The sequence below is a fragment of the Microtus pennsylvanicus genome, chromosome 14 (assembly GCF_037038515.1).
Source record: "Microtus pennsylvanicus isolate mMicPen1 chromosome 14, mMicPen1.hap1, whole genome shotgun sequence".
Taxonomy (NCBI): Eukaryota; Metazoa; Chordata; class Mammalia; order Rodentia; family Cricetidae; genus Microtus; species Microtus pennsylvanicus.
Window position 1 is genome coordinate 7,127,419 of NC_134592.1, and position 21,921 is coordinate 7,149,339.

General features: G+C 53.7%; 1 protein-coding gene across 4 annotated transcripts; it reads right to left on the bottom strand.

Moving 5' to 3' along the window:
• Positions 1 to 3,346: 3,346 nt before the first annotated feature.
• Exoc3l4 (exocyst complex component 3 like 4) lies at positions 3,347 to 16,041 on the bottom strand. Of its 4 annotated transcripts, none has more exons than XM_075947994.1 (13): positions 15,921 to 16,041; positions 12,083 to 12,234; positions 11,214 to 11,626; positions 9,703 to 10,357; positions 8,629 to 8,740; positions 8,322 to 8,444; positions 7,949 to 8,049; positions 7,715 to 7,795; positions 6,572 to 6,686; positions 6,099 to 6,218; positions 5,867 to 6,019; positions 4,938 to 5,059; positions 3,347 to 3,837 (listed from the first exon to the last, which is right to left on the bottom strand). In XM_075947994.1, exons 3-13 carry the CDS (start codon positions 11,608 to 11,610, stop codon positions 3,654 to 3,656), a joined length of 2,163 nt encoding a protein of 720 aa, XP_075804109.1. In that variant the 5' UTR covers positions 11,611 to 11,626; positions 12,083 to 12,234; positions 15,921 to 16,041; the 3' UTR covers positions 3,347 to 3,653. The 4 variants fall into 4 exon arrangements, with proteins under 4 accessions (XP_075804109.1, XP_075804112.1, XP_075804111.1 ...); XM_075947997.1 differs by having other exon boundaries at positions 12,083 to 12,154; positions 15,911 to 16,041; XM_075947996.1 differs by lacking the exon at positions 15,921 to 16,041 and adding an exon at positions 12,911 to 15,890.
• Between the last annotated feature and the right edge of the window lie 5,880 nt (positions 16,042 to 21,921).

The window sequence follows — 21,921 nt, forward strand, 5'->3', positions numbered from 1 at the left end:
AGGTCTGGGGCCAGGAAGGAAGGAGCCAGGACTAGCAGGCAAGGAAGGAAGAGGGGGAGGCTGGGAAGGCACGAAGGGGACAGGCTGACTACCACCTACAGTACCCACAAACCAGGACCTCTGTGGACAGCCTGACTTGTCCCTATGACTCCCTATGAGCTACTCCATTTTATGGGACTAAGCCTCAGAAAGGAAAGGGACCAGAGGTTGCTAGCTGCAGAGGACAGGGTTGAGACAACTGGTCCATGTCCCCAGTCTTGTGGCTGTTTCAGCCTGGCACACTGAGCCCAGGGGACAAGGAGAGGGATCATCACAGAAGGCCTTGTGAGAAATCAGCTGAGTTCTAAGGAAAGAAGAGAGGGCCAGGCAGAGGCTGGGGACTAAGGGATAGCTGACAGGAGCTAGGCGTGGAGGTTGAGAGGCAAAGAGGTGGTTCCAGGCTGCCCTGCATATGAGAAGAGCAAAGAGGCTGGGGACAGGCTCCATCCTGTGGGACAGGCTGGCTGTGCTGACAAGGGCTAACAGATCCCATACACACACAAACACACACACACACACACACACACACACACACACACACACACCTTACCGGCCAGACAATCAGTGAGTCCCAAGACAGCTTTGAGAGACAGTTTATGTACCCTCAAGCTTGGCCTGGATAGCAGGATGACCAAGAAGATGCCCTAAGGAGTCTCTCTGGGTAGCAGGGGTAGTAGGTTCCCAAATCACACCACTCTCAGGACTGAAGAGCCACCAGCCAGAACCAGCAGAGTCTCTCATTGTCCCCCTTGTCCTCAGTCTCCCTGACTTTACCCTTTGGTCTCTGGCTACCCGTGACTGAGACTTAGGAAGGTCTTCAGGCCCTAGTCACCGCCAGGCTCATAGGAACACATGACGAAGCTCCTTGCACAAGGTACACTTCCAGTCAGGAAACCCAGATGCCCTGTTTCCAGGTCTAGGGACCCTCAGGAAGACAGTCTGGAGGCTCTGAGAAGGCCTAGGCCCAAGTCTTTCCCTGTGCCATGGGAAGCTGCTCAGCCTTGGGCACACCCTTCGAACCTGTCTCTCCTAACCAGACATACCCACCAACCACTTGCTCTACTAAACGCTCAAGGTCCCATTTCGCTTCCATCCGGTCCCAGCCCCATCTCTGCACTCAGGATCATCCCCCAACATTGGCTCGCAGATTATGGCCTGGCTGGGTCATAGGGTCATAGGGAGGCCAGGGGCCTGGCTTTATGATTACCTTCTGTTCCACCCTCCTCAGTTAGCTCTGAGTTAGCTCCTCTGGCTGGAAGGTACTGACAGCATGCCTGTTCACAGACAGGTACAGAGACTTGCCTATGGTCAGGTGGGGCAGGACAAGCAGGATTGGCCCCTGCTGGACCTGGAGAGGGAGGGGCCTGGGACTCACAAGTAGGGTGCAGGGAGGTCGAGGGGTCTCCGGGGAGAACTCATCTAAGATCAGGTTTTCTATCACCTGAGAACCCTGTCTGTAGTGCCAGCAGGACTCTGACGGTCACCGAGGGGTGTGTGTGGCAGCAAGCAGGGTCTCCTGGCCAGTGAGTCACTCACTTCCCCTCCTCTGTGACAGAGGTGCCTCTCACACCCCGAACTTTAGGTTGTGAGGTTTCAAGGCCACTTGCCCTCCACAGGCCTCAGTTTCTCTACTGGCAGGAAGGACTGCTTATCAAGTGTCAACAGTTCCAGGCCTTCACCTCCGGCTTTGGAGCCTGGGAACCTCAGCAACTTCACTTCCTCATTCCTGCCTGGCCTACCCTTCTGCACAGAGGTCTGGCTCTCCCCCGCTGGGCTGACCTGCCCCTGGCATCCAGCCCTGATACACCTGTGGTGGGGGGTCAGAATGCCCCCGACACCTGTTCCAGGAAGGAGCTAAGAATTCTGGATCTCCACCCCAGGGCTCCCAGCAGACCCAGACATGCTCTGCGCTTAAATCCCAGCACAGGGAAGGGCCAGACTGTCCAGGGCATTAAGTACCCTCTGGCTGTCTACAGCACAGGGAGAGGGGTCTCAGAGAACAGGGAAAGATGTGTTGCCCGCCCACCTCATACTGCAGTGTTTTAGAGCCCTGGTCTTACACTTGAGAAAGGAAACCACTAGGTTTTGGGAACCCCAGGCCATCGGCAGGTACCTGACCCCACACAAGCTAGTGTAAGAATCAGGCCCAGAGCCACAGGGGAAGCCTGCTGGGAACAGCAGGGTTAAGAAAACCATCCCAGCCTATGCCATCAAGTCCCTGTCAATCCCTGGAAATTGGAGCCATCAATGCAAATAGGTACCCAGCCGTGCCCCTCAGACTACAGACAAATTTCAGCAGTTATCTAGATAGAGGGCAGTTGCAGTGTCTCCCAGAGCTGTATCCACGGCTGAATCTGAATGGTTACCTTCCCACCCATCCACCACCACCACCACCCACGAGTGCACTGTAATCTGGCAACTTTTATCACTGGAAAGTCCCTCCTATGTGAAACCAGAATTCCTCAAGCCACAGAACCGGTGGTCACAAGGGCTCAGGTTGCCTAGAATGGGGCAGAGTACTGACCACCCCTTCTGGGCAAGACCAGCTTGTATCTGAAGTTATTGGATCCAGGGTCCTGGTGAAGGGCTGGCTTTGTTAATTTATTTGTTTTTAGTTTATGTACAGGTGTTTTACCCCCATGTATATCTGTGCACCACACATGCGAATGCTCTCAGAGGCCAGAAGAACGCACTGGATCCTCTGGAACTGGAGCAAATGACGGCTTATTACCATATGGGTGTTGGGAAACTAACCAGGGTCCTCTGGAGAGGGAACTGGCGCTCTTCAGCTCTGAGCCATCTCTCCAGCCCCTAAAAGCCTGTATCCGCAGCTACAGGCAGGGGCTTTTCCAGCTCAGGACTTGCATCAGCCATCCAGTTCATTCAGTGGTCAACAAAGGGCTGACCTACTAGCTAGTCGCCAATCAGCCAGCATCAACCAGATAGTCACCACAGTCTGCCACAACCAGATAGTCACCAAAGTCTGCCAGCACTAACCAGCTAGCCACCACAGTCTGCCAACATCAACCAGCTAGTCACCACAGTCGGCCAGCACCAACCAGATAGTCACCACAGCCGGCCAGCATCAACCAGATAGTCACCACAGTGGGTCAGCACCATGCCTCTCAACCAGCTAGTCACCACAGTCGGCCAGCATCAACCAGATAGTCACCACAGTGGGTCAGCACCATGCCTCTCAACCAGCTAGTCACCACAGTCTGCCAGCATCGTGCCTCCCAATCAGCTAGTCACCACAGTCTGCCAGCACCACACCTACCGACCAGCTTAGTTTACCCAACCGTAGGCACTATTTTAATTCACATTTATTTTTAGAATACTCAGCCACTTACTGTAGTGAGGATACACAGGGCAGTTAGAAAAGGAAACCCTCCTGGCCTGAAGTCCTGGAAGCCTCAGCCACCCCAAAAGACTCCCCCACAAATGCCTGGAATGCCTCCACTCTTGACTCCCTCTAACTGAGATCAAGGATTCCATGGCTCCAGGCTTCAGGGCTGCGGGTAGGGCCAGAGTGACTCACTGGGTTTTCTTCTTGGGGTCAGTCACGGGGAGGGTGGCAGACCCTCCGCCCACCAGTCTCCTGCCTGCCCTTCAGTCTAGATGCACGTGATCAGCACATCCACGGAGGTGGGCACTTCGATCTCTTCAAAGAGCACACGGCGTGGGGAGGGCCTGATCTCAGGCACTGCCCTCAGCAAGTGTTGGGTGTGTTGCAACAGATTATGATTCCTACGGCGACCGAGTCTACGCAGCGCCAGAATGGCCAGTACGTGGTCACGCCTGTAGAGACATGGGGGTCCTTACTGCAGAGCGGTGACCCTGGTACCCTCCAGCCCCGCCCGCCCCTAGAGAGGACAGGAACCAGGCTTGGGAGGAAGTATGATTCAGCCAGCATTCCTGGAGCTGGGTCAAAGAGGCTAAAAGGCTGGGACCCTCCCAGGCGGGGAGGGGATGAGGGCTCTAAAAGGAGGCGGGATTGTGGAGCTGGGGGTGCACAGCAACTGAACCTAGAAGCACACAGGCATGAGACGGGAAGGAGCACGCACACAGTCGAAAGAAGCTTTGAGCAGAGGCGAAGCAAGGAATCTGATCTAGGGAAGGTTCCAGAAACTGACAGAGAGCTAGAGAGGTGGAGGTGGAGGCCAGGAGAATGTCCTGGCAGTGTGCAAGACAAAGCAGCAGCAGGGGTGGGGGATCGGGAGACTGGAGAGGGACGGTGAGTGGGGAGAGGAAAGTACAAAGTGGCACCCTGAGCCACTGTTCCTTACTGGTTCCCCACAGTTGTCCAGGGCTTGGAGCTAGGAAGGGAGGGCCAAACCCGGGCTGGGGAACCCCCAAAGAGCGGTAGGGAAACTGAAAACTTAGATGGGATCGTTAGCCTGAACCAAATCTGGCAGAGCAAACCAGCTGCCCGCAGCCGCAGCCGGGAGCCAGGGAAAGGGCTGGACCAGGCCTTTCAGCGGCTTTCCATCCCGGAATCTCTATGCACATTGGAAAGAGCCGAACCGGGATCCCTACGGGTTCCGATGACTAAGCACCCGGCACAACCCGGGGTCCGGGTCCGAGCCTCCTTTCTATCGAAGCCTCAGAGGGATTCCAGAGAGGGTTTGCGCCTGGGGGCAGGGGAAGCCGCGTTGTACACGGGTGATAGAGAACACAGAGATACGGCACTTTTGCCTACAGTCCCTGTGCCCTTCCCTCGTGTGCATGCGCACACAGGTTTGCTCCGCTGAGGCATTGAGTTCTCTCAGCCGGGATAAAGTGGCTCTTCCCTGTCCTACTCGTCCGCAGTCACAGCCAACAGGGCTTTGCTGAAGGCGCGAGTGCCAGTTACTCCTGACTTCCGGTCAGAAGCTAGTGGGGGAGGAAGGCCTGCAAACCTGATGTCTGGATAGCCGCGTATAAGTGTCTCCAGATGCCGCTGGATGTCGTCTTTGTAGGTCTCGCCCAGGATCTCAGCCACGCACAGGATGGCTTGGTCCAACCACTTGGCTTCAGAGCCCTGAGGAGACAGGAAGATGTGTGCTGCGGTCCACTTCCCCGTGGAGCTCCTTATATACAACCCCTCCTTTAGTTCCCTGCTACACCCATCCCATGTATCTTCCGCGGGTGGTTTGCCCATAATAAGATGCCACTGGGGCAAAGGACAGAGGGAGCATCTGCAAAGATTCTGTAGAGATGGCTTCTTGTCTGCACAGATGGGAAATCCTCGCCCTGACCAGGGACGTGCAGCGTGGAGCCTGCCAACAGTAGGAGACCAGCAACCCAGATAAGAAATTTGGGTATGGGGGCTGGAGAGATGGCTCAGAGGTTAAGAGCATTGCCTGCTCTTCCAAAGGTCCTGAGTTCAATTCCCAGCAACCACATGGTGGCTCACAACCATCTGTAATGGGGTCTGGTGCCCTCTTCTGGCCCGCAGAATATACAGAATATTGTATGCATAATAAATAAATAAATATTTAAAAAAAAAGAAATTTGGGTATGGCTCAGACTGTCCCGAATCCGAGTAGGGAGGGAGAGACCGCCCACAGATCTTGTCCATCATAATCCTCATCCTTTCTTCACCTTCATCCGCAACTGTGCACATATATGAAGTGACATCCCCATCTGGGCCTGCACCTCTTGAATACAGCGCTCCTCTCCCCCATCTTCCCAATGTAGTCTGAAGAACTGCCTGCCTACGTAAGCTCTCTTCTCCATGACCCTTTCCTACACCTGCCCTGGGTTTTGTTTTTTTACAGGATGAGAATAGGAAGTGCCTGACTGGCCAGAGGCTGAGCCCTGCTTGACATTCAGATGTTGCTCCTACCAGTCCCTGGAAAGTGCTGCTAATGGCCTGAGCATCCAGGCTCATCTTATGGGAACCGTTCACACGATCCAGGCCACTGAACCTCTCGTGGGGCCTCAGCACCTGCCCCAGGTACTCGCGGACCACAAAACGGTGAACCTCCTGCAGAGTCTCCTGGAAGAGTGAGGGTTTAGGGTCAGGATAAAAGGCATGGGCTCTGCACACCCATGCCAGCCACCCCACTTCCTGGTACCTGTGCCAGTAGTGGGGTCACATGCTCAAGATGATGTGCAAAGTCCACCACCTTGACCATGAGGGGACGCAGTGTGTCCTGTGTGAGCCAGCTCTTGGTATGCAGCATCTTGAATAGTGGCTGGGGACAGAGGGATATGGGAGTGAGCTCTGTTTGCCATCCCTAACCCCCTTCACCGCCAGGTTCCCTTGTGCCATCCTCTTTCCTGGGCACAGATTTTATCACTGCGCCTTTCCCAGAATGCCTCCTTCAGTGGGCATGGTTTGGGTTTAGTGTCTTGTCAGGCCCTGCTTGTGCTGAAGAATATTTCCTGGCCCACCATCCCAGAGCTCGGGTGTTGGTCACAGAGAGGAAGGGATTACAGTGGGGTGGCAGGTGCTTCCCAACTGCCCTTGCTCAGCTGGGAACTCACTTAGGGTCAAGGAATGCCGGGAACGGAGGGCACCATTGGGCATGGAAAACCTCCAATTCACCTGTATGTCTTGCTGTGCCATCTGGAGCAGGTGCTTCTGGAAGCTATTGGTGGCAGCCACAAGGGGTTTCTCCAGTTCCTTTACAGTTCCAGGGAACCTGGCCAGAAGGCTGGTTCTGGGGAGGGGCCAAGACAAGTAATAAGCTGGGCAGGGGGAAAGAGGTTGGGGAATAAGACCCAGCTAGCGTAACCCTGCAGCCTGGGCACTGCACGGACTTCATTCATTTACCAGTGGTTCTCAACCTTTTTAATGCCGCTACCCTTTAATATAATTCCTCATGTTGTGGTGACCCCAACCATAAAATTATTTTTATTGCTTCTTCATAACTGTAAGAATTTTTGCTACTGTTGTGAATTATAATGCAAATATCTGATATGCAAGACACCTGACACGGACTTCTGTTGAAAGGGCTGTTCGATCCCCACCAAGGCGTCTCAACCCACAGGTTGAGAACCGCTGATTCAGACTGCTGTGAAGGGCAGATCCTGGAGGGGTACAGAATAGCAGCCATGGAAGCAGAACTGAATGAGGGAACAATTTTAGAGTCATGGGAGCCAATCAAACTCTGGCAGCAGAGTGGAAGCTCAACTCCATGACAGAGGTCCCATCTGGCAACTTTGAGCCAGCCCTCCATGCCCCTTGGGGATGGGACTGTCACCCAGCCATGTCTGGCACAGCTCCCCACTGAGCTTCATCACTGCCTCTGAGGGTGACAGTACCCCACTTCACTGTTGAGAACACTGAGGACCAGGCTCTATCCAGTGCACAGTTCAATCTATCAGATGGAGAACGCTTCCTGGGGCTGAGTGGTCATTGTCATGCAGTCCATGTCTCCCCCCTCACCATTCCCCACCCCCACTGCTGAAGACTAGCCTGGTACTGTTAGTACCAGTTGAACACACTAGTGTTGAACACATTAGGGCCAGGGCGGAGAGGGGACAATCCGGGAAGGCCTCGGGGAACCCACAAGAATCAACGCTCAGGAGGTACTACCCCAAAACCCCCGCTCCCCACCTCTCCCGGTCTCCGCATCCCCCACCACCCCCGCCTGCCCAGACTCCGCTGCTTCGGATCTTTTTTTCCTGTGCTCGCGCGCCTCCTGCTGGCAGTGCTCAGCAACTCCCTGGAGCTGGGGCGACCTACCTCATCTCCACGCAAGCGTTAATGTAACCGCCCAGGTAGCACTCGCTCACCGCCTTCGACGCCAGAAATGCCTTTTCAAATCTGGGGATCGAAAAGGATCATTCCTCTGACCTCGGGTGTCCGCCCTCTTAGGTCCTCACCAGTCTTGAGGGTCTCATACTCAGACAGGTGGCCCCCGCCCACTCCTGGCCGTGTCATCTCCCACCCTTCCCGGGCTGAGAATGCCACCCGCACCTGGGCACAAAGAGGCAGAGCGCACGTGCGCAGATCTGCAGGGTGGTGGCCTCCAGCTTCGAGGAGATAGCGCCGGCCGCCTTCACGTGCTCAGCCACGAGCTGTCAGGGACGCCACACGCTGAGTGCAGTAGACTCTCGAACCCAGCCCACCTCTGTCTGCAGTTTTCAGTTGCCCCAATGTGAGGGTCACCCCCAACCCAATCCGAGAGTCCACCGGCAGACCAGAGAGCTGTAACCTAGACTGGCCATGTGCTTCAGGGGCCTAGATCACCCCCACAGGTTCCCCTCTCAGTATAACTTAGCTCTGAGGGATCTCCTCCACGTGCCTGAGGCCAGAACCAAGCCCCTCCTCAGCCCTCTCCGGTACGCACCATGTGCACGTCGATGGACAGGGGCGTATGGTAGAGGCCCTGTAGCACTTCCAGCTCCTCGCCAGCTTCCCAGCGACTCTGCTCCAGATGCAAGATGCTATCAAAACAGCTTGTGATCTTTGTCTGTGGGATTAGGAGTGGGCTGCGATTAGATGCCATCCACGAGGAAGGTAAGAGCTCCCCCTGCCTTCCAAGCCCCACTTTGCACCTTGAAGGACTAGCGTCACTGGACCCCACCCACAGACCACGCCTACAGGTGCCTCCAGCACAGCCCCAATTCTGGAGCCCGGAGCCTCCCCAGCCTCACCTCTAGGAAGTTAGTGTAGTCACTTTCCAGTCGGGCCCACAAAGCAGGCTCTAGGAGTGGGGGCAGCGGTTCGGTGGGCAGTGCCAAGTCTGGGGCGCCTAAGAAGTCAGGACTGAAAAGCAAGATGGGGTGGGAGAGTTGCTGAGGACCCGGGAGGAGCTCTGATACCCCACCAGCTGCCTTCTCTCCCTAACCAGGCTTAAAGTCCAAAGTCATCATTAGGTCCCTGAACTCCGTTTCTGTTGACACATTCCAGGCCTCTACCCTCTAGATCTACGCCATCACTTCCCTTCCCTCCCGTCCCGGAAGCCTCTGCCGGCTGCCTTGGACTTCTTGGCACTCACGCATCCAGCTGGGCCTGCTCAGAAGGCTTAAGGAGCTGTTCGGATGGACCTCTGCCAGACTGCCTCAATGTGACCTCTACCCTCGTGGTTAGCTACATTAAAGACTGAGCTCTAAGCAACAGCCCCCCCCCCCCACTCACACATCACCATGTAACCCAAATCAGGGTGCCCGAGAATGACGGCCTGACCACAGCAATGTAAAGAGGCCAGGGTTTGGGCAGCCTTCTCCCTCGCGTATTCTTCTCCCTTTGGCCTGTGGCAAACTTGGGGCCCATTAATCTGGGAAATTAAAGCACCCTTGTTACACAACACCCTTCTTGTTACACAGTACCAGGGATGGATGGATGCTCATCCAGAGGGAAAGGAGGCTGAACCCACACTCCGAGTGGTGCCCTGCCTGCAAAGACGCTTTTTTCTAATGCATTTGCAGTCGCTTTAGGGACTAGCAGGGCTCTCTGGGGCTCCTGGCTCTGGTGTGAGGCGCACATGAAAGACTCTCTAGCTTTGGGAACCTGTAGCTGCGTGGTCCTTTAGGAAAACCTGGGATAGTAGCACACAGTCTAGGACAAGAGAAAGAGTGACAAAATCCCCAGTCTTCCTGGCGCTCCATCGCTTTGCCTGCGAAGGAATGGGGAAGAAAGGTGCCCTGTGTGTTCGCAACTGTTTCCCAAGGTCTCCTGGTGGGTAATGGTCCCGCTTCTGCCGTAAATAATGTTATTTCAGGTCTCACCTGCCGTACACATTGGCGGCCCAGTCTAACAGCACATAGAGCTGCTCACAGCCGCGGGCGTCTCGTGCCAGCTCCTGCAAACGCTGGGCCACCGCGCTGTGAAAGGCACGCAAGTAGGTCTCCCACACCGGGAAATCGGTGGCTTCGTAAGCGGGCTGTATCTCTAATCGCACCTTCTGCAGGTCACGGCGAACCACGCTACCGAGTTCAGCCAGAAGCTGGGCTAGGTCGGAAGAGCCCTCCGCAGCCCCTGGGGTGACTTTGACGCCAGCCTGCTGCACGCGCTCCTGGGCGCTGCGCTGCACAGCGTCCTTCCAGTGCCGACGCCAGTGGCGGGGCGTACTCAAGAAGTCACCGTCGGCTTGGGGGGCCTGATGGGCCTCCTCTTCCAGGTTCACCACCTGGGCCAGTTCGGCTAGAGCCTCTCCATCCACGCCTTCGGAACCCAGCGCCTCGCGCACAATGGCTCCGATCTCCGCGGCTATTCCGTCGTAATGTAGGCAAACGTCCATAGCGCGCCGTGCATAGGCGGTGGGGTCCTGCGCAAAGATGCGTGAGGTTTTGTCCGCTACCAGCCGCGTCTCCAGGTACCGCAACTGTTCGAAGGCCTTCACTAATTGCCTCTCAGTGATGAGGTCTGTCACGGATTTGCTCTCTGCAAGCGCAGGTGAGAAAGGGGTCAATGGAGGGACCAGCACAGGGTCTTGGTACCAACTTAAGACATCTAGGCTGCTCCCAGAGTCTTGGGCTGGGCTGCCTGGCCATTACCCAGATGTTCTGTGAGCCATTGAGCTGCTCCACCTGCCAGAAGACCTTGCTTAGTTAGAATCACGTTTGAGGGAGCAGAGCCAGGATTCAAAACCTGGCTGAAAACAACAATTTGGGTCATCTCCTGATTGCACGGCAATATGGGGCCGGGTACCTTTTATCTTGCACATCCCCCACTCCCATCTCTGCTGAACTGGTCCTGGTGTTCTCATGTGTGGCTGTAATTGCAGGTCTAATAGGTTCAGAGCTCAACTGGGTGTGTCCTGTCCTAATGTCCAGAGTCAGCCTTTCTGCTGGGCTGCTCTTTGCCTGCCCCTTGTTGGAGGAGTTTCTCTACTTCTGATGGATCCCTTGTTGAGAGTTCAAGTTCATTGTGTGCTCACCTGAGCAGTCCCTCTAGCTGCCTCTCCAGGTGATAGTGGCCCTATGGTCCTCTGGGACCCTGTGATCTGAGAGAATCAGTGCCTAATAATTAGGATGAGTTTGCTCAAGGGGCCAAGTGGTAAAAGGCCATGCAGATCTGGGTTCAAATCCCACCTCTCTTATAGTTAGCAGTAAGACACCAGCAAGTCACTTAGCTGAGCCTGACTTTTCTGTTTGCCCAGTGGGTATATTAGATTTCCCTTGCTAGATCCTGGAAGAATTGGTGCAGAAGGCAGGATTTGGGTATGTGGGGATATCTTGGCTCAGCTCCCGCCCTCTCTGCCCTCAGTTTCCTCTCACACTGTTGTATGAGACCCTACCTTCCTGGAGTTCCAGATCCTCAGGTCCCATCCCCGTGGATGCCTGCCGACAGATACCATCAGTGACACTGGAAGGCTTCTCTGTCACTGCAGGGACTTGAGGGTGCCCAGCAGCTAGGCCTTCATCCAGGGCCCGTCTCAAGGACCGGAACAGGCGGGAACTTCGCCTGATTAGGCCCTGGTCCTCCTTAGGTTTGTGGGTGGAAGCTGGCAGGCTGGTCCGGAAGAAGGTCCGCTTCAGGGTGCTCAGGCTGGGTTTCAGAGTGTCCCCGTGGTGAATACTTGGCTCTTTCATACTGTTGGACTTCCGGGTGCCCTGAGCTAGGGTCTGTGGCTTCCCAGGCTCCTTGGGGCTTTGGAGCTCTGGCCCAGCGGTCACTGACCATGGCAATGGCATCTTGGCAGCAGGAAAGCTGGGGGCAGGGTGTGAGAAAGCAGTTCAAGAGGCCTGGAGGCTGCCCAGCCCAGGAAGAAGACACAGAAGCCCAGGGAAGCTCTCCGGGGCTCAGTAGGACCCAGGAGTGCAGGAAGGCTTGATTTCTTCAATGGAATAGGAAATGTCTGCCAGCTACTGGGCTGGCCAGAGCCTTCTGCAGGCTGGAATGCAGCTGGAGCTAAGATGCAGACAGCTACTGCCTCCCTGGTGCCATCCCCAAAGACTCTCTCACAGGTGGCCACTTTACTGAGCCCGAGTGGTTCTCACTGAATTAGGAATGTTGATCACTCATTCCGGGAAACCCACAACCCACAAGGGCAGGGTCCAGTACCCACATCCCAGACGTCTAGGATTTTAGATTCTAAGGCCAAAACCTCTCCCCATCCCTTCCTCCCCCAGCCCCTCTTTAGCCCCTCCGGAGACGTGGGCTCACCTCTGTCAGCACAAGACGCAGGATCACTTCTGCTCAAACAGGAACCTCCTTAAGAAGCATTCCCTTCCGAGACTCCGCGAGCTGGAGGAGGGTACGATGGTGCCCTAGGGCCCTAGCCACAGGCACCCAACCACTTATCTTCACCACACAGCCTGAAGGGAAGGTTGTGGGAGGGGCCTCAGGTCTATATTTAACCTGGAGCTGAGGAATCCCAATACATTTCCTACCTGTTGCTCTTCCCCCCTCTTGCAAACCCCCCAACCTTCACTCCACGGAGTGAGAAGCGGGCTCAAGAGCATGAGAGACACACTGCTCGGGCTGCTGGCAGGCACCGCCACCATATTCTCTTCCAGCTAGCAAAGCCTAACTGTTTGCTTTCTGAGTGTGTGTTCAGCCTTCCTGGCCACTGGAACCTTCTGCCCACCACATTGTGCAAGCTAGACATGGGTGGGGGATGGTACTGGGCCAGTAAGCTCCCTGTATGCCTTTGGAGAAACTGAACCAAAAGAGGGCTGGACTGGGCTGAAAAGATGGCCCATGGTTGAGAGTATTCGTTCCTCTTACAGAGGACCCAGGTTCAATTTCCAGCACCCATACAGTGGCTCACAACCATCTGTAGCTCCAGTTCCAGGGCAACCAGTGTGCTCTTCTGACCTCCAAGGGCAGGCGTGCACACATGGTATGCAGACATACATGCAAGCAACACACACACATAAGATAAAGCAAATAAATCTTTAAGAAAGGAAGGAAGGAGGAAAGAAAGAAGAAGAAAGGCTAGCCCGAGCAGAAGCATAGCTCCCAGCCCTCTTCAGGACTCCCCCATCATACCAGGACAAATCCAGGTAGGAGCTAGAGCCAGATCCCTGGGTGAGTCAGGAAGGAACTGCGCTTTCCTGGGACTTAAGGCATGCTGGACAGGGGCCAGCCCCTATGCTCTAGCCCTCCAGCAAGGTATCTGACAGAGTCAGCTGAGGCCTACATTTCTGGAGCTCCAGAGGCCACCAGTAGCTTCAAGGAAGGAGAGAGGTTCAAGTGATTGGCTGTGGCCTTATCAGCCCCACCCTGGTCACAGGTCATTATCCTGCCCTGGCACCCAGTTCAGGCACCCAGCTCCACACAGATGTGACCCATACACAGCAAACTCTGGCTCCTTCCTCAATGGAGCCCTTCAGCACCTAGTGTGGGAGACGGCCTGTTGTGTTCTCTCAGGGGTACTGAGAAAGGACAGGTGGGTCCTGCCTTGACTGGGGAGAGTTTCCCTTTGTTTACTAAGCCCCACCCATGCGTGCTTTCACTTCAGTGCTGACAAAGGTCTGATCCCCATGACAACAAAGTTGGGGAGTTTTATCTGCCCCATTTGAGAAACCAGGTGCTTAGAGAGGGAAGGATCCAGCCTCAAGCCATTCAGCCTGGCCCAACCAGGTCTCCCCAGAAGCTAGGGACAAAGGGTGATTAGTGTGTGTTCATGAGCACTAGAGGACTGGGTGCTACCGAAAGAGCTCTTTTCCCTGTGAGGACCCCAAGACAGGAGTCGGACTTGGCAGTCCTTGCAGGGGAGTCTGGGACAGATTCTGGATAAGGAAGGACAGCTGGAACACGTGAATTTCATGGCAGGTTATAAGGAGTCTTTGGACTCACTCAGACTGCTCAATCACCCTCATATAAAACCAGGTTTGCACTATAGGGCCCTCAAGGCCGCCAATCAGCCTCTCTGGCTGTGGTCAGCCTTTCTGGCTCTGGCTGTGGCCAGCTTCTCTGGCTGCGGTCAGCCTCTCTGGCTGTGGTCATGCCACTTTTGGCTCTGCAGCTCTCAGCAGCTACCCAAACCATTCTTGACCTCCCCCAAACCAAATGGGTCACTCCCCTGTCTTAAAACCTTCTCTGACTCCCTGATACCCTCAAGCTATCCTGAGTCCTATAGCTGGGCATTCAAATTCCCCCCACCTTCTGGACTGATCTTTCTTTGCCTCACTCCTGGTCTGCACGTTAGCCCATGGGACCCCCTCCATCCTGCTGAATGTGCAGTTTTCAACACCCCCCCAAGCTGTGTCCCCTCCTGATCCCCTCTCTCTTTGGTCTCCAAATCGGACCCAGCTTTCAGGACCCAGTGAGTCCCCTGCCTCCAAGTAATCCTCAGCTTTGTGCCATCTTCTCAGTGGCCCCTCAGGACTGTCCCTACTGTGATGTAGTTTCTTCCAGGCATGAGAGTCTGTCTGTCTGTCTCCCTTCTCTTTCATTCCAGAGCACAGTTCAAAAGTATGGACTATGCAGTGTGAGTGGGTGCCCCACGTGAGGCTGGCCTGGCTAGGTGCCATTCTGGTGCCCACTGGGCTGATCTGTGGACTTCACCGCCATGCCTTCCCTCTGTTGGCCACAAGGTCCATCCCTGGCTCTCTATCTCCTCTCTCCACTGCGGCCACTCCCTGACTGAAGCTTGGTACTCAGCTCCAGGATCCTGCAGATCCAGGCCAGTCCGGGCCCTGGGCTCATCTCTTTCCAGGTCAAGCTACAGTCCCAGCTGCAGGGCCAGGGGCAGGGGCCGGGACAATCACCATGGGCAACTCCAGCTGTGACCATGAGGCTAGGTCTAGACTCCCCAGTTTCCCAGACTTGCTTCTACCCTTTGCTACCCTAGTAGAGCTGTACCAGCCCCTACTGTCTCAGTTTTTCTCCAGAACAAACCACATCCTTCCTCCCCACTTGCTAGGACTGGGTCATCCCCTATCCATCAAAGCCCCAGAAATAACGGCGGCAGAGAGGTTGTGACGCTCTTGCCTTGAAATGTTCCCTGCAAGCTGGGGGGCCTTTCCTGAAAGCATGGAATAGGATGAGTATAGATGGTTTCGGTCGTCCTGGGTGTCACCCGCAGGAGTTTGCAAATGTCGGAGAGGAACAGCTCGGGTTGCTGTTTTAGTTGTCTGTATGTGTCTGACTAGAAATCTCAAGGTTGGGTATTATGGGCTAACAAAAGAGTTTGGTAAACTTCATGTGTTGATTTTGCAAACACAACCAGTAGCTATCTTATATGCCAGCCAAACTTTTTAAAAAATATGCAGGCTCCCCTCATAGCTGCCAAAATATAAACACCCCTAGGTTGCCGTTGCCCACAGAAGAGCAGACTTCTTGTCTTGGCACACAAGGCCCTTCCTCAGGTTTGTCACGGGTTGCCCCTCACGCTGTCACTCTCTTGGCCTCTGTCCACTCAGAGTTACCCCTCCTCCATGCCTCTGGGTCAGTTGCCCTTGCTTCTAGCAGTGACCTGAGCTCTCCCAGCTGCCAACCCTCACCAGCTGTCCCAGCACACAGCATATTCTTTTCTGGGTCTAACTCCGGCCCTAGATAGTTATGTGGTCTGAGATGTCTCGGCCCCTTGACCAAGGGACCCAGGGAGCGTGGAATGAGCCTGGCTCAGATCCATGAAGGGCAGTTAAATGTCAGCTGGACCAAGGAAGACGAAGTGGCTCTGACGTGATTGTGAACCTGTGGTACATTCACACATGGGTGAGCTTCCGTTTTGCACATCTTCATGCTTCCCAGAGTGTGTGTGTGGTGTATGTGTGTGTGCGTGTATGATTATTCTGTAATATGTGTGTGTGTGTCCTGTGTCTGTGTGCATATTTGCATGCCTCATGCGTGGCTCTGCTTTCTGTAACCGCGTGTGGCTGTCTACACACTCGGATATGTGCATACCTTCTGTGACTGAGCTAACACTGTGGCTCAGTTGGCCCGGACTTGGAACCCAGACCCTTAGCCAGAAAGGCCACTGACAGAGCCAGAGCAGTCTCCACCCACTGCCCAAACGCCCTCAACCCTCCTGCCCCACCTGACTGGGTCATACCTGGTATGTGAGCCGATAACTAACTGCCCAGGCAGAAGAGGTCCTGGGGAAGGCAGCCACGCAGGATCCCGAGACCAGGTCTCGGCAGGAGGCCTTCAGAACAGCCCATTTGATTACCAACAGCTGGGACTTCCCAGCCACAGAACCGCCCACGCCCACTTTCTACTCAGACCCCACGCTTTCGCTTTCAGAAAAGTCCCGCCCCTTCCATTCCAGAGGCCTCCACTCCAACCTTTGCTCTGGAGCCCGCCTGAGCCGGACCCTGAGCTCCTGGAGAGGTTAGGTTCGCTAAGGAGGTGGAGATTAGTGAAGGAGAGGTCAGGGAGGTGAAAGTTAGAGGAGGGTGGCCCTCTGTCGTAGCAGTTGGGGCAGGAGCTGTTGGGGACCACTGAGGACTGCCAGACCCTCCCACTGCCAGAGGCAACCTAGATGGGGGGTGGGGTTGGGGAACACTCAGCCCCCTAGTGCCCAGAAACATACTCCTCTGTCCACTCCAGTCTAGGAAGTTCACATCAGTCCCACCTCTGTTTGCCAGAGCTACGAGGCAGAGGGCAGATAGGAAGACCTGTCGCCGGTCATGCCTGAAGGAGCAGGTACAAGCCATATACTGTTCCAGAGTGCTGGAAGGAGAGGGCCCTGGGTCCCAGAGGGTCACACTCGGGAATGAGAAGCACCTTCTAGACAGAGGCAGTACAAGCAGTCACAGCGTCTGGGGGAGACCAGTTGTGACTTTTGAACTCAGGGGAAATCCAAGGACACACTCAGGCCTGTCCCATCCTGTGCTGGTTGTAGTATCGATGCTCCAGAGTTACAGTATTGGGTGTTGAGGACACAGCACCACACAGTCCGGGGCCTTCCTGGCTTTGTGTGCTCCTCTGTTTGTGGGTACTTGTCTGTATATTACATGTGAGGCCACCTAGTAAGTCCAGGCTGCCTCAAACTCAGAGACCTGTCTGTCTCTGCCTCCTGAGTGCTAGGATTAAAGACTTTCTTTTTCTCTTTTTTTTCTTTTCTTTTCTTTTCTTTTTTTTTTTTTGTGAGACAGGATTTTATCTTGTAGCTGGGACTACTAGCTTAAGATGACCTTGAATTTTTCCTCCTCCAGCATCCACTTCCCAGTTCTGGGGTTACTTGTGTGAGCCTCCTCAGATCTGGGGTTACCTGTGTGAGTCTCCTCAGATCTGGGGTTACCTGTGTGAGCCTCCTCAGTTCTGGGGTTACCTGTGTGAGCCTCCTCAGTTCTGGGGTTACCTGTGTGAGCCTCCTCAGATCTGGGGTTACCTGTGTGAGTCTCCTCAGATCTGGGGTTACCTGTGTGAGTCTCCTCAGATCTGGGATTACCTGTGTGAGCCTCCTCAGTTCTGGGGTTACCTGTGTGAGCCTACTCATATCTGGGGATCTAATTCAGGGCTGTAAGAATACTAGGTAAGCTTTCTCTCTACCTGAGGTAGAAGGATGGGGAAAATTGTGGGACATGAGAAATAAAAGGAGCTCCTGACCCAGGAATCTGGTGGAAGCATCTCACCAACAGAGAGGCAGAGATCTTGGCATGATCAACACCTCTTTAAGGCCTTTCTCCCCTCCTAGCTATCAACCTTTGATTTCCTAAGGATCTCACCAGAAACTTCACTTACAGAGAAAGGACATATACTAAATTCGAGAAACCTTCTCAAATTATAGTTCCATGTAAGAATCTCTATCATCATCACTCACCTGTCAGAAGAGAGAGGAGGGAGGGGAGAGCATTCTTAGTGATGTCTGAGATGTAACGTGAGAGTTGCCAAAATGGTATATACGGCTAATAGCTCAGGCAGCTCGCTGCGGAGTCCCTGGAGGAGGCTACACCCTCACGCAGGCATGTCTTATTTCTGCTCCCCCTCTCCGGATCCTCATGTGTAATCCTGTATTACAGTACCTTTAGTAAAAATGCCCAGCTTTTCTTCAGACTGGCTAGTCCTGAAATTGTCTTCCTCATTAAAGCCACAAATCTCAGTTTGACATACTGACCTGATTTTAACTATCTTTTCAAAGACTCTGTCTCCAATAAGGTCACATTCTCAGGTTCTGGGGCTAAGAGGTCAACATATGAGTAATATATCCAAAGATACCAGGCATGCTACAGCACCCCATGCCGTCTGGAGTCAGACCAAGCCTGACAGGAGCCATTGGCATCTCCGCCAGGATGCCTTTGGGTTAATCACTCCTTCAGTAATGAGAAGCCCTAGGCTCCTAGGCGGATGGTGTTATAGAGTATTAGTTTAGGATGTGTTACATTTGTTTATGCTGTGGAATGTAGGGGGACTTTTCTGTCCTTCCTGTCAGTTCCCAAATAACCACACGAAGACTTCTTATTAATTATGAAAGCATGGCTGATTGCTTAGGCTTGTTTTTAAGTAGCTCCTATAACTTAATAATCCCATTTCCATTCATTTGCTTTCTGCCTCGTGGCTTTATTACTTTACTCTGCCCGTGCTGTTTTCCTGCTTCCTCCGTGTCTGGCTGGCAACTCCTCACGACTCTGCCCTTCTTCCCAGTGTTCTCTCTGCCCTGAAAATCCTGCCTTGCTATAGGCTGTTTAGTTTTTTATTAAACCAATCACAGCGAAATATCATCACACAGTGTAAAGGATATTCCACAAGAGTGGAATATTCGTTTAATGATATAAAGATGTGTTACATTCTTTTATGCTGCATTTGTTTAACCCCTGTGAAACTGTGTTACTCTGCCTGCCTAAAACACCTGATTGGTCTAATAAAGAACTGAATACCCAATAGCAAGGCAGGAGAGAAACAGGCTGGCAGACAGAGAGAATAGATAGAAGAAGAAGACCATGAAAGAAGGAGGAGAAGAGGATGCCAGGGGCCAGCCACCCAGTCACCCAGCCAGCCACCCAGTCACCCAGCCAGCCATGCAGTAAGAAGCAAAGCATATAGAATAGACCAAGATAAAAACCCTGAGGTAAAAGGTAAACAGGATAATTTAAGTTAAGAAAAGTTGGCTAGAAACAAGCCAAGCTAAGGCTGGGCATTTATAAGAAAGAATAAGTATCTATGAATTTATTTGGGAGCAGGGTGGTGGGCCCCCAAAGAGCCAAAAGTGTTCAAAGTAAAGCAAATAAAACAACTACAGAATGGGGCAGTGGAAACCCCAGCCTAAGGCCAAGAGTTGCCCAGCCAGCCCTTGTACCTTTCCTCCCAGCTCAGCTTGGTCTGCCTATTGGCTCCCTGTAAGGGGGCTGCCCTGGGCTCAGGGACCCACCGACCACCAGAGAGACCAGGACTGTCTGCCTATTGGCTCCCTGTAAGGGGGCTGCCCTAGGCTCAGGGACCCGCCGACCACCAGAGAGACCAGGACTGTGTCCAAGTCACACGAGAGTCCTGGGACCTCCAAGTTCAAATTACCTGAAGATGTCTGAGCAGCCAGATTCTGGCTTTTTCTGCCTTGTCTCTTTGTACAACCTCAAAATCTAATACCCAAGACCAGGAAGATTGTTCCTGGGCCCCACTGAACCCCAGACTTCCCATACCCACTTTTAGTATGAGGCAGTGATTTTTTTTTATTTTGTTGTTGTTGATTGGTTGGTTGGTATTTTTGTTTTTTAAACATTTTTTTTCAACAAAGTAGAATTTTAAATGTTTTGTTTGTTGGTTGGTTGTTTTTTTTTTCTTTTTTTTGAGACAGGGTTTCTCTGTATCTTTGGAGCCTGTCCCGGAACTAGCTCTTGTAGATCAGGCTGGCCTCGAACTCACAGAGATCTGCCTGTCCCTGCCTCCTGAGTGCTGGGATTAAAAGTGTGTTCCACCACCACCCAATTCTAAATGTTTATTTTTTAAAAAAAATTATTAGACAAATTTATTTTATGTGAGTATTTTGACTGCAGAGGTCAGAAGAGGGAACAGATCCTCTGGAACTGGAGCTAAGGATGGTTGTGAACCATCATGTGGGTGCTGGGAATAGAACCCAGGACCTCTGCGAGAGCAGCTTGTGCTCTTAACTGGCTGAGCTGCCTCTCCAGCCCCAAACTGTTTGCTTTCTATGTATATGGGTGTTCTGCCTACATGTATGTCTGCGCATTCCTGATGCCATATCTTCTGGAACAGGGGTTAAGACTGAGAGTCACCATGGGGTGCTGGGGACCATGCTGAGTTCTCCGGTGGAGCAGAGCCACGTCTTGAGTTCCAAGTCGGTTGGTTTTTTGAAGCAAGGTCTCAGATAGCCCAGTTTGTTGGGTACTTGAGGATGACCTTGAATTCCTACCCCTGTTTTCACCTCTCCAGTACTGAGATTACAGGATGTCCCATCACCAAGACACGTGTGATGTTTCCTTTACTTTTCCACGCTGCTTTCCCCTGGAAAAGTTAGTAAAATCCCAGTGGAAAAGTCCCAGCCTAGTCTCAGAGAAGCTCTGGGCAGTCAAACTGAGGTCAGAAGAAGGTCGTGGAGGGGGCAGTCGGGAGGGAGAGAGAGGCACAGCTAGGACACTAACCGAAATTCAAACCAGCTCCCGACGGCCTTGAGAGAGACTTCTTTGTACTTGAGCCTTAATTTACTCTTCGGTAAAATGGGATTATTGCTGGGATGAAGTGAATTCTAGGTAGGTAAGAACAGGAAGCCCCTCAGATGTTTGCTTGTCTCTGGGTCAGTTTTGCCCAGAATGTAAAGAGGCCCAGACTGGAGACAAACATTAGGGAAGCAGAGTTCACCTCTGCCCCTGATATGGCGAGGGCTGGGGTGGGGGATGGGGGTGGGGAGGGTGGAGGGTGGATTTTACCACAGGCCAATTAGAGACCACTGTGCTGCGGCGCCGGCGCTGTGAATGCACCAGAAGGTGGCGACTGCTATTTCCATAGTGACCCCGGCGGACGCTAGGGGGAGCTCCAGGACGATTTCACGCCTCCAGCGAGCTGAGGAGGGGGCTGGACTGGGCTTCTGGGTGGGTGTGGCGTCCGCTCTGGCCCCACCCAGGCTCTTTCCCACAGCTTGGAGAGGGTTGGACAGAGAACCGACCCTCCACGCCACCTCTAGCTCTGGAACCTCCAGAATGGGTCATCAGTACTCGGCCACTACCCTGGTAGATCGCGGAGACAGCTTGGGCTGGGATCTCAGGAGACCCTCTCTAAGGGCTCTGGACTTGTCTTCTGTGGGACCCTGTTTAATTGGGCATACTCCTCCCCTAGAGAGAGGTGGCGTCATCCCATTGCTCCGTTCTGCTCTGCTTCCCGAAGTGGGCAGAAGTTTGCTTCCTCCCAAAGGTCAGCAACCCCTGACTGTCCCCACACTCCCTCCCTATTTCCTATCTCGTTGCCCTTGCTCAAAACTGGCTCCGGGACCCACAGGAAAGGCTGGGGACAGAAAGGTTCTAGAACAGCAACACTTCTAAACTGTGAAGCTGGGTAGGGCCCAAGGAGACACCCTGGGCACCGGACTCAGAGCGCCCACGGTTTTAAATTTAAAGCAGACTCCCAGGCAGACTTCCACACCTCCCCTCCCACCTCTGGCGTTTGGGGGCCAGGCTATATTTAGAAGGAAGGCGGGCTGGAAGTTAGCAAGGAGGCCAGGAGAGAACAGAAGGCCTATGTCTCCCGCAGCCCTTTCAGTTCACTCAGGGTGAGGCCTGGGCCTGGGGGCTTTGTTAAGCTAACATTTATGGAAACTTCCTAGTGGCTTGGCAACACACTCAATGAGGGGGCCTCTAGGCCTGGTCAGCTTTCTGCTCCCCAAGCCAGCCCTGACTAGGTACCATAGATCCCCTCCTGCAGTGAGATAGCCAAGGTAGTCTGTCCATCCTCCAAGGCAGGACGAGGTGCTTGCCCACCAAAGGTCCCACATGGGTACTATGTATGGCCAGCTTGGTGAATTATCAGCCTGAGGGTCCCTACATAGCCCTTGCCAAAACTAGTCCATGGCACCTCATTTTGCTCCTAAATTTCCTCACCTGTGAAATAGGACTTTTGCTCGAATTCATGAGGTCCAGACTGGAAGACCTCTTACCCTAGAGACC

Coding starts and splice junctions, on each gene's coding strand:
- Exoc3l4 (XM_075947994.1), bottom strand. CDS start 11,610: ATGCCATTGCCATGGTCAGTGACCGCTGGGCCAGAGCTCCAAAGCCCC. Junction 8,741..9,702: donor GCCGCCAATGTGTACGGCAG/GTGAGACCTGAA, acceptor CTTGCTTTTCAG/TCCTGACTTCTTAGGCGCCC. Junction 8,050..8,321: donor TGTCCATCGACGTGCACATG/GTGCGTACCGGA, acceptor CGTCCCTGACAG/CTCGTGGCTGAGCACGTGAA.